The sequence below is a fragment of the Pyrus communis genome, chromosome 3 (assembly GCF_963583255.1).
Source record: "Pyrus communis chromosome 3, drPyrComm1.1, whole genome shotgun sequence".
NCBI lineage: Eukaryota > Viridiplantae > Streptophyta > Magnoliopsida > Rosales > Rosaceae > Pyrus > Pyrus communis.
In genome coordinates, this window is record NC_084805.1 from 23064529 (window position 1) to 23076803 (window position 12275).

A 12275-nucleotide genomic window follows, 5' to 3' on the forward strand; every position below is an offset into this window, starting at 1 on the left:
CTGCACTGCAAGAAAACACTCATTTTGACAGTTGCAAGTATAAATTCTCACACAAAAACTTGTTTGGATGGAAGGAAAATCAATCACTGGAGAATAAATAAAGCAAAAAATGGAAAAAATGATTATGCAGGTACAACAAACATACTCTGTCTCACTCTGCTCCTCCTCCGCCTATAACTCCGCCAACCGCCGCCGTTGCCGCCAAATTGGAGTGAGAGTGAGCGACGGAGTCGAAAGAGGAGCAACGATGTCGTATGCTAATTGGCTCCTCTTCCCCAGATTTCCATCATTGTCCACCGTGTCCACCACTAGCAGAAGCAGCAGCAATTGGATGATGAGGAGGAGAGAGAGCAGCAACGACGTCGAATCATCACCTTCTTCTTCGAGATCTTCTGGGCGCTGTGCAGCCGCCTCGGGTTCTGCACCGCCGCCGCCATTTCCGCCAGATACAGAAAAGGTCCCTTCTCTCTCTCTCTCTCTCTCTCTCTCTCTCTCTACATTTTCTGTTTGATTTGATTATCTTTCTTCTTATTCCTCATGGGCTGGTCGCATTACTGCAGCAGAGGGAGGTGCCTGAACTGCAGACGCTTCTCCGAAGATTCTGGAAGGTGGCGGCTCCCTATTGGTCCTCCTCCGACAAGGTGCAAGCGAGGATCCAGCTCGCCGTAGTCTTCGCTCTCACTCTCGCCGCCACCGGCATCAACGTCGGCTTCAGTTTCCTCCGTCGCGACTTCTATAACGCCCTTGCCAGTCTCTCTCTCTCTCTCTCTCTCTCTCTCTCATTTGTTAATCTTATTGGTAATTAATTAAGTTAATTTATTTTACTGAAATTTGGTCCTTTTTGCTTCCGAAATTGGATTTTGGTGATAATTTGAAGACAAGAACCAAGAACAATTCACGAAGCAGCTGCTTTACAACTTGGGTGCATTTGCTTTTGGAATTACGGTGAGCACCAATTGCTGCACTTTCACTTAGTTACCCATCTCTCAGTTTAGTTTTTTGGGAAATTGCTAAAAATGATCAATTTAGGGTTTTTTTTTTATGTGCTTTTAACATGACTGAACGCACTTTTAGAGAAAATATTTTTGGGTTTCAAAATCATTAAGGTGCTTTCTGCAAGAAGCACTAGTTATGTGTTTATTTCATTTAGTTACCCATCTCTCAGTTTAGTTTTTTGGGAAATTGCTAAAAATGATCAATTTGGGGGGTTTTTTTTTTTATGTGCTTTTAAATGATTGAACGCACTTTTAGAGAAAATATTTTTGGGTTTCAAAATCATTAAGGTGCTTTCTGCAATAAGCACTAGTTATGTGTTTATTCCAATAAGCATTTTAAGTGTTTTTTTTTTAAGATTTAATTGCATCTTTACTAAAAATGGTTTTAAAAATCTTTTCACAAAAAACACTTTCAGTCATTTTTAAAGCACATCTAAACGAGCTCTTACTTAATTTTAAGACTGAAAGAAGACAAATTGAATATGCACAGAGCATGCATACCACATATGGGCACCAAAGGCTAGCACATTCATCCGAAGTTGTTTTGTTATAACTATTTCCCATGTTTTGTCACCCTTCTATTAAGTGTGACACCCGTCATTTCTCAAAATTTGCTAGGCTACCTTTTGAAACCTCAATGTCTAGGTCTAGCATACAATTTGAACTTGTTCACACCGATGTATAGGGTCCTACTATTGAATCAATGGAAAGTTAAAAATATTTTATCATATTTGTAGATGGTTACACTCGTGTCACTTTTCTTTATCTCATGAAATCTAAAAGTGAGGTATCAACTATCCTTCAAAACTTTCATAGATTGATTTTTTCTAACACTTAAAATAACCAAATTGCCTTCATATCTCACCTCATATTTCTACATAAATATTTCCTAGGAAAGGACCCACATATATTTACGTGGCTTTGAAGACGGTCTCTGGCATTATGAAATGGTTATTCAGGATCCTCCTTGAATTAATAGTTTAGCCATCAAATGGTTTCGTGGGAGTCGGTAGCTCTTTTTGGGCGGCAAAGAAATCCGGGAAGAGGATCCCCTCCGGATCCTCTTTGTGGGGATCTTGGGGATTCTCGAATTCGGTGCATCCATCGTTCATCGTGTGGTTAGAAATCATTTTAAATATTTGTATTTAAAATTAAATATAAACAGTACTTGACAAAAACTGACCGCACGATGAACGATGGACGCACCGAATTCAAATATGAAGCGACGTGGTGGTGGGTGGTAATTGTCGTTGTCGCTTCTCGATGGCTGGGTTTATTTTTCACTCACACTCTCTCTCTAAAGTTTGAGAATAAGCATAGAGGGAAGACAAATCTTTGACCTGAATCTAAAAATCATCTTTTTCAGTGACATGCATATGATTTGCTCACAGATCTGAGCCAACCTAAAATCCATAGCTCACAACTCTCTCTTCGAAATAAAAAAATTGACGTCATCACTTGTGAATTTTTACAATTTATATGTGGGTATTTTCGTCATTTCACTTTTGTGCCTGGTGTGCATGACTTGTGCATGGCCGGTTTTTCTTATTTGAGTCCTAAGATTAAGAAAATGGGTCATTTTTTGCTATTTCCCTTCTTCCCTTTTCCCGGGTCTTCGCCTTCGCCTTCATCCTTGTGTAATCACCCGAAAGGAAAATACAAAATGGCAGTTGCTAAGATTTTGTCAAAAAAGAAGACCACAAAAGAATAATGAATGGTTAAACTATTGCCATAGGTTTATGCCAGTGAATTGCAACCCACAATGGAAAAAGCTTAAAAGTTGCTAGGTTAGCTTTTCGGGTATTCTGTTCACAAGTTTCCACTTCTTTGCATTTTGATCATCGCCAATGGGTTCATATTCGTATGGTTGTTGTTGATTCGTTTGCCTATGCAGTTATGTGGACATGGGAACAATGACCTGGTCTTACTGATATTGATATATTTGTTTCCTGTGTTGACAACTTTTTGTGCAGATTTTTGTGTTGCGATATTATGCAAGACAAACTCTTTCGTTGAGGTGGAGAGCTTGGATGACAAAACATTACATGGACCGTTACCTAAGCAACCAAGCCTTTTATAAAATTCAATCCCAGTCAATCATTGATAATCCAGATCAGCGCATTGTTGATGATCTAAGTTCGTTCACAGAAACTGCCCTATACTTCTCCTTAACACTTCTCAATGCTGTGGTAGATCTCATTTCGTTCAGTAACATCTTATTCAGTATCTATCCTCCGCTGTTTGTTGTTCTATTTGTATATTCAATTGGTGGAACAGCTATAGGTATCTATCTTGGAAAGGTAACTTTAGCTCCGTTTAACCAAAATATCTTTCCCATGCTGTATGCAATTGGAACTCAGTTTAATGAAAACATTGTATCCGTTTTTTCAGGATTTGGTTTCTTTAAACTTCATGCAAGAGAAAAAGGAAGCTGATTTTCGTTATGGACTTGTGCGCGTCAGAGAAAATGCTGAATCCATTGCTTTCTACAGTGGTGAAGCAAATGAAATGCAACTTCTGCTACAACGCTTCACAAGTGCTTTCAAAAATATGAGTGTACGAATAAATTTATCGTCTTCTGTTTTCACTTCTCTACATGCAGTCATTAGCCTTTACACTGAAGACTCCTTTTTCTCTCACAAATTTATTTTTGCGCAATATTTTTGTGTGTACTCAATTTAAACAACATGATCTACTTTAAATACACTTGGATTGAGTTATGGCAGATGTGCTGGTGTCATTGGATCGATTAGTGATGCTACTGATTACCCTATAAGTAAATTCAACATCCACTAAAAAACTCTCTTTTTTTAAATGTAATTTAATTTGTAAGAAAGATGACGATGCCGAACATTTATGGGCTCTCATTATCCTTATTCAAGAGGCAAGAAAGATGACGATGCCAAACATGTGTTACTTTATGTTATATACATGTATCTAATCTGATAAGCATCATGTTCCAGTTTTCAAAATTGATCATGTTGTTTCTGATATTTTGACTTCAGTGCCTAGGTTTTGATCTCTGTTGATGTCACTGTGATATCTGTGGCTTATTCAAGAGACTGAGCTGCATCATTATGCCTAAGAACTACACAGTTATGCTTAGGACTTTGCTGTTTTTTTTAAGTTACTTTTGGAACACATGCCTGCGAGGTTTGATCTAGAGCATGATCTGTTTGCACTTAATATATTTACTGATTTAAAATTACTTTGCATGTAGATTGTTATGCCATGCACATCCAATTGATTGTGTTTTAACTCATATTCCAACCTTGCAGAAATTGTTGATAAGTTCAAGAAATCTCGAGGTTTTCACCAGTGGATACAGCTATCTTATTCATATTCTTCCCGCTGCTGTTGTTGCCCCCATGTATTTCTCAGGCAAAATTGAGTTGGGTGTCATTGATCAGTCAACATCTGCTTTCAATCATATTCTTGCAGACTTGTCCCTTATTGTCTACAGAATTGATACTATCAGTGCATTTGCAGCTGTAATTGATCGACTTGGTATTGTCTCTGTATCTTTATCTATATATCTGTTATAACGAGGATCTGTTGCGTAACTTTGACTTGACCAGATAGAACTTCATAAGGAAGCTGTCTAATTTGCGTGATATAACGGGGTCTTAAAATTGAATGAATATGGATTAGAGTCTCACTAGAAAGACATTGACAAAAAAATGACATGTTTTCTTATCCATATTTTAATTTCTAATCATGGTTTTGCCTTCCTAGATTCAGACAGATAGTTACAGACATCAATTGCCCACATTGTATAACTTTTTGTACTTGTTGATGTCATTTGAAGCCAACTTCAATAATATTTGCCAGTGATATCTGAAACATACAGGTGAATTTGATGATCTGTTGGATAGCAGCAACTTGGAACGTCATTCTGACCCCTCAGAAGGGATAAGTTTGATATATAGCAACGTTAAAAGCTTACCAGAACCGGAGTCAAATGGATCCATTCCCATACAAAAGCAACAAAAGTTAGTGGATATAGAGCACTTGACTGTGGAGACTCCAAGTGGCACTGCATTGGTTAGGAATTTATCGTTGGTAATCAACAAGAATGAGCATTTATTGGTAAGTAACTCCATTGTTCTACTGAATTTATCGTTAGTTAATGTATCTTTTCTGGGAGCTGAAGACCATTTCCCGTACATGACCAATTGAACAGGTAACAGGACCAAGTGGGAGCGGTAAAACATCTTTGTTAAGAGCTATGTCTGGTCTTTTTAGTACCGGAAAAGGAAAAATCATATTCCATGTGAACTACGGAGAAGACAAGCAACCATCCATTTCCTCTGGTGTAGTAGCTCTTGAGGTAGATACTGGTAGTGATAAATATGGGGAACTTCGGAGGCCCTCAAATAGGAATTATAAGGGCATATTTTTCCTTCCTCAAAGACCATATATGGTATTGGGAACACTTCGCCAACAGTTGCTTTATCCGACATGGGCTGAGGATGCAATTTCCACAGCGGACGGTACTAAACCAACTGGTATGTACTTCAACTCCTTTTGCCACATGGTACTCTGCTGACTGCTGAGGAAGCTATGATCAACTGTGACAATTGTTTTGTAATTCTTGCAGGGTCACTTCCTTTCTTAACGCAGGCACCAAATTCGAAACATACGAGTGAAAAGCGTAGTAAGCCCACAACAGAGGACCTGATACAGGTTTTGGAGGATGTCCGACTTGGCTATATATTATCCCGATTCAACAGTTTGGATACTTCATATGAATGGTCTAGTGTTCTCTCCCTTGGAGAGCAGCAACGCCTTGCATTTGCTCGTTTACTGCTTTCGAAACCACAATTGGTTCTACTGGATGAGTCTACCAGTGCTTTAGATGAAGCCAATGAGGTATTTCCACGCTCTTTCCTCAGACTTTCAAGATTCATTTGTTCTTCCTCGTCCTTCCCACATGTATTGGACTTATCAGGTCCAGAGCATCTTCAGGAATTGCCCCTAACGCATTTAGTCAAATTTCGCGCTATGCACACGAACACCTGGAATGAATGATCTAGTCTATAAACTGTTAAAACGCATAAGCTAATGAACTCGTTCCAAGTCTTTTTGAAGTGTTGGTTATGTACCACTCATTCGATATCATATGCACCTGATGCCCACCTGCTTCAATTTTTTCCCAGGAGGCCTAGAAGCATAGTTGTTGAATCTGATAAACCTAACGAAAGGTCCACATCAGCACCACCAATTCAACCACAACCTTCCCGCTGCAATCTGCAACCGAAGGAATAATCCCAACATGCACAACTCTCTCATCTATCTGCTGTACAACCTGGACAGCAGAAGGAATAATCCCAGCAGACAATCACATGGCTTCTGCCACCTTTAATGTTGTTTATATGCTACCTCTGCAATCTGCAATCGAAGGGAATAATCCCAGCAGACAATCACATGGCTCCTGCCACCTTTAATGTTGTTTATATGTTACCTTTATTGTTGTTTATTGCATGCGTGTATATGCAAACTGTATATAAACCATGCTGCCATTGCAGCATTGGAAGTGTAAAAATATATCAGACAAAGCAATATTCTTTAGAATCACTATGAAGAGAACATGATATAAATTGTAATGATGATCTCCTGGTTGTGCTTCTGTTGGCAGGTTCATTTATATCAGCAGATTGAAAAGGCAGGCATAACATATATAAGCGTCGGTCACCGGCAAACTCTTTACGACTTCCACAAGCAGAACTTACGGATCTCCACCGCGGAACCCAGTAGCGCCGAACCCAATTGGAGCATTGAATCCATCAATCGAGAAACATTATACAACTTATGAAACGTGTAATTGCAGCTGCATTTTCTTCCATTAGGTCACTTGTTTGTTCTGTTTCTCTGGTGTGGTGCAAGTGTTTTCGGGTCCTTTGTATCATAAGTAGTTTCTGCAAAACTTTCTAGGGTTTATATTGTAAAACTTAGAACACTTAAGGTTTTCAGCTGAATTTTCCTATCCAGATAATGATGGATTGCTTGTATTTATATCAGTTTACAGATTACAGAAGGGTTTTGAAAAACCCCATTTACACGCACAGTTTGAATTTCAAATGATACAAAGCTATCAGACTTTAGCTAAGAAACATTCAAAAGAAACCTAGACCTAACAGACTTGTCCTTGGATAACGGTTGAACTTTAGAATATCCAACTGAAGAGTTTGAACTAGAGTCGGATGCTTGATAAGTCTGACTTGGTCTAACATATATATGATCAGATTCTGTACAAAACTTTCCACTTTATGTCACTTATAAACTATTCAAACATGACATACGAGCCATTTGCCTTCAGTTTGTGCAGCAGTTTATAGCTCTTCCAGTCAGGCACGTTGTAGACTTTGCAAAAGTGAAGTGACTTCTGCGCACCCCTTTTCTTCACTACGTTTATTTTTGACGTTTGAATTGAATAAATGTGCGGAGATCATTTCTTTTGCAAAATGATTTTCAATATATGCTTGCACCCAAGAATCAATGCGTGTAAACAACTCCATGATTAAGGTATTGAAGTTAGAGTTTGGGACATTTATTTTGCAAGCAATAACTACCCTATACACAAGGAGACTACAAAGAGGGAAAGATGAACTTGAAACAATGAAACCTCTGATGTTAGATCGAATATGATTTGCTTGTCATAATCCATGGCTTTAGGGTGAAATTGGCCAACGAGTTCGTGAAGTAATTGTAAGAAATTGTCGTAGCACGAATTATGAGCTCTCCAGTAACGTAACTATCGATCAATGAAAGAAATTTATTTTTCCGAGGCTTGCAAAATTCTCGTCGTTGTCCTCTGAACACTGCACCTTTGGTTTTCTAATCCATTTTTGTGACAGTCTGGTACTGCCCTCCTACGATTAGGTTTGGCTTCATCATCGAATTGATCCGTGAATGATCAGTTACTCCGGTGAGAACTCTCGGTCAGGTACGTTTCAGTTTGTGACATTTTCATTCGAACTCATCCAGTCTGTGGAGGAGGGAAAGAGAAACTTCAAGACTTTGTACGCTAATCTTTTTTATTTTTTATTTTTAACAAACGATATTATCTACAATAAGGAAAGAGGGTGGGCTATGCCTCTCAATGGGCTAAAATAATGTGGTTCAAATTCACTTTTGGCACTAAGGGGAGAGGGTGGGCTAAGACTTCTCACTTACAAGTGAAGAGAAATACCACTAAACTTTAGTATTAAGTGGCATAGACTAATCTTTAAAACAAAGAAAAATGGCACCTCTTACAAAACAACGAGACTCTTTGTATTTGAGGTGCTTCATGGTGTAATTTTCAGCTCCACCCCCTATGTAAATCTCTCGAAATGTCATAGTCGAACCCAACACCCCAACAATCCTCTCCACCCCAACCCCATTAGTCGGTTTACATGCGGGCCCAATTGTACCAGACTACTCAATGGGGCAAGAATTGACTGAAATTCAACTTGAGTGGTCTGACATCATGCTAGCATCTGTCACGTCCAAATCTCAAACACTGGAAAATTTGGAAAAATAGCTAAAATTTAGATAATGAATAAAATTTTAACCAACAATTATAACTTTTTACAATTTTAAACAAAACTTGACATGAAAATACTATAATTCCTTTTACTAGAGTTCACACCTATTTACTTTGCTCTACTACGTTCACACCATTTATCTAGCTGACAACTGTAAAGCTTCTAACCCAGGAGAAAATTTTCATCATGTCTGGTCATTGCGTGGTACACCACGTGTTATTATGTAAGCCGTGAGAAGTTTTATTTCTTGATTTGTTGATTTTTTAACACAGATATCTCACAACTTGTATAATAACACATGATGTATCACTTGTGTTCTGGCACACTGTACTATCTCTCCTGACCCAGATGTAGCATTTCGACAAAGACCGGGAATTTCGAACTGAGCTCTGAATATTTTCAATTTCTGGAGCTTTAGAGTTTTGGGCTTATCCTACAACTGGTTCTTGCAAAGAAACACGGTGTATTTGTAGAAAGGATCATGACTGAAATTGCAATCAAGGAAACTTGAGTCTCTGGGTGTTAACTGCGGAGCTTCTTAGTTGGAAATTAGTCCGGGAAGAAGAAGAGAGAGAGCGGGAGGGAGTTTGGGGTTTATAGAAAAAGAAGAGGTTAAAGAGCACAAGTGATAAGTAAGGTTCTAAAAAACGTTAGACGTTAGTTGAGCGGCGGACTAGAGCCTAGCGCCTAGGCAGCTAGGCGGCCTAGGCAGATTTACATAAATTTGCATTATATATTATAAAATATGAACAAAACCAAATATAGATGAAAACAGAAAAAAAAAAAAAAAAAAAAAACAAAACAAAACAAAACAAAACAAATAATAAATAAATAAAAAACACAAAGTGGAGATGGACATGCCTAGGCTTATTTTGGAAATCATCATGGACACACCTGGAAAAACCTTTTGGGCTGAACCCAACCCCAAACTCAAGTCCAATAGCATACAAAAACCAATGGGATGGATTGTAATAGGATGCAGCTGGCATGCTATTGTTAATATATTGCTATTGGTTCCCCATATCTCAACCCTAAAGATGCCCTTTCTTTTCTTTATTCCCTCGAGCACAGAGCCAAACGGCTCTCTATCTTGCCATATCTCTCCCATTTCTCTCATTTCTGATTGTGTTTAGAATCCCTAGGCCACTCTCTCTAGAATACTAGAAATATCTCATTTCTCTCAGCCTTCTTTCTCAGACAACACACATCCTCGCCTTCACTCTTAGCCGCTCATCCACCATCGCTATTTCTCAGACAACACACATCCTTGCTTTCTCTCTTTTTCTCTCTTTTCAACAGATCCCCTTTTCTCTCTACAGTAAAAACCAGATCCCCTTCTCTCTCTGCAGTAAAACCTAACGGACGAATTAGATGTATTGTTCATCCCTGTATATTCTCAATCTACTTGGGTTCATCGATTGATGTTGGGTGTAAAAGCGTAGGTTTGAAGATTTGGGTTGTGGGTGATGGATCGTACGGATGTGAAGGGAGATTTGCAGAGAGAATCAGTTGCATCGACCACCGCCTAGCACCGCCTAGGCCGCCTTGAGCACCTAGGGACGCCTAGGCGGCCGCCTAAATCCTTCCCGCCTTACCTGAACGATTTAGCCCAAATTGGATCGAGACTCCACCGGCGAGCGCCTAGGCCGATTTTTAGAACACTGGTGATAAGCCATTCTCCCTCTTTGTAATTGGGTTTGACTCACTTTTGCGTTCATAAATCATCGAATTCCACTACACAATCTCTCTTTCCGCCATACTGTCAAACAAAACTCTCGCCAAGATGAGAGTTTTTTCTCTCTGTCCTGAGAGTGTTTCTCACTGACTGTGAGTCTTTCGACCTTGGATTTTTCCGGTGGCACCAACCCTAGCTTTAGCCGAGGTTGGTTACTGTGTATTTCCTTTTTTCTTCTCTTTCTTCTCTTCCTGCCTTTACTGTTATCTCTCCCCAATTTTCACTTTAGCATTCCCAGTTCCTTTTCTCCTGAAGGTAAACCTCTTCTCTATTCACCCTTGATCAGTTCGTCAGCCATGTTTCTTTGGGAGATTATGTGTAGAGCTCTAGTGTCTTCATCGGCTCGAGTGTTACAACCATCACCACTTTCTCTGGGTTGTCTGTTAGTTCCGACAGTGTTGTTCGTGGGTATCCATGAACTTCCTTTCAATAATCGGCTCCACTCACTTGGTTGCCGATTATCCCTAGTTTGTGGTTGTGCTCTGGTTGTTGAGCAATTGCGGGGTTGAAGGTGGCATCAAGGGAGGCGCTACTAGATGGAGGATGGGAAGCGGTTGCAGGACCTGTTTCCGAGGGGAGTAATTGTTGTGGAAGTTTATGGAGGTGGCTCGTTGGTTTATGGGCCTACTTGGGCCTTTTTCTGGTTTTTCTTTGTTTTGGGCTTTTTTTTATTGTAATTAAGGTTTATGTTAGGCCCATGTTGTAAGTTGTGTTTTGTGGTAATAAAACTCTCCCTTGACCAAAAAAAAACAAAACTCTCGCCAAACCCCTCATCACACCTCGAGTAGTAAGTAATTAAAGAATTAACAACAAAAACATCTGAATCAAACCCACAACGCACAACAAAACAGTGTACTTAATTCCATAGCCAATTTTAAAGCAAGGAAAATTAGGAATTGAAATAGGGATTAAGAAAAATGGGAGAAGTGTTTTTATTTGGAAAAGGGATAGAACCATAAACTCTAGTAAAGAGCATTATAGTATTTTTATGTTAAATTTTGGTTAAAGTTATGAAAATTTATACTCGTGATTAAAATTCTATGCATTTTTATCATAAATGATATCTGAAATTGACCACCCAATCAAGATAATCTTTGAAATTGAAAATCGATCAATTTAGTCATTGAATATGAGTGCTACAAATCAATGTCATCCATATCCATCTAAATTTATGTTAATATGCTAATGTAACATACATGTGAGTCCCACATGGATTAAAAAATAAAAGAAAATTAAGAGTTAATTTGCGACTCAAAAAGGGTAAATTACGAGAGGGACGACGAGGGATTACGATCCCATGAATCCAGAAAGAAATCCCAGAGGAATTACGATGACGAATTGGACGAGAGGACTGTGAGTGCTGCGGGTCATCCTCCTGGAATTCCATGGCAACTACATAGTCATGTGATGAATTCCCAACAGCAAATTGAAAACATCAATTGCAACAACCACAGTAGCAAATATGATTATATGACACCAAATGGGATTGCAAGTCAATCTTCCTTTTAATTAAAATCAAAACTCATTTGAATCTGGTAGCTCATTGACAATTGTTCATAAGGGTTGGACCGTCGAATCGAGGCCCAGATCAATTGCGTGAGGAGAAACCGAGGGGAATCATGAACCTGGAGATGTTGCTCGGAAGTGGAAACCCACGGATAATTTTCGTAAGTCGTCGATGGAGTGTAAATTTGGGGATCTTGAGAATATGGGTTTGTGGTATTAGAATTAGGGATTTTAGGGTGATCGATGGAGTGTGGCGTCGAATAAGGAAATCAATTGGGTTATTCTACTCCAGCTCCAGAACATGGGTTCGTCCCACTCCAGCTCCAGCTCAGAATATAGGTTCGTCCCACTCCAGCTCGACTCCAATTTTGAGGAAATCATTTGGGTTGAGAATTCTAAGGAAAAGGAGTGGAGGTGGTTGCTTAAAATTTGAATGCGTGGTGGCGATGGGGAAAGGAGGAGATGGAGGTGGATGCTCCGGTGGAGGAGAAGAAAAAAGATGATCATTTT

The 12275-nt window shown here is 39.2% G+C and overlaps 1 protein-coding gene across 1 annotated transcript; it reads left to right on the forward strand.

Moving 5' to 3' along the window:
* On the forward strand, positions 1-7029 carry LOC137729711 (ABC transporter D family member 2, chloroplastic-like). The gene is made up of 10 exons (XM_068468718.1): positions 1-457; positions 561-750; positions 878-945; positions 2969-3295; positions 3387-3551; positions 4274-4502; positions 4846-5084; positions 5179-5503; positions 5596-5867; positions 6634-7029. Exons 1-10 carry the CDS (start codon positions 110-112, stop codon positions 6808-6810), a joined length of 2340 nt encoding a protein of 779 aa, XP_068324819.1. The 5' UTR covers positions 1-109; the 3' UTR covers positions 6811-7029.
* The last annotated feature ends 5246 nt before the right edge of the window (positions 7030-12275 follow it).

Bases quoted from the DNA above. Each gene is read 5' to 3' on its own strand.
- LOC137729711 (XM_068468718.1), top strand. From the start codon at position 110: ATGGAAAAAATGATTATGCAGGTACAACAAACATACTCTGTCTCACTC. The intron at 3,552-4,273 runs GTACGAATAAAT...CCAACCTTGCAG, and splicing joins GTGCTTTCAAAAATATGAGT to AAATTGTTGATAAGTTCAAG. The intron at 5,504-5,595 runs GTATGTACTTCA...TAATTCTTGCAG, and splicing joins GGACGGTACTAAACCAACTG to GGTCACTTCCTTTCTTAACG.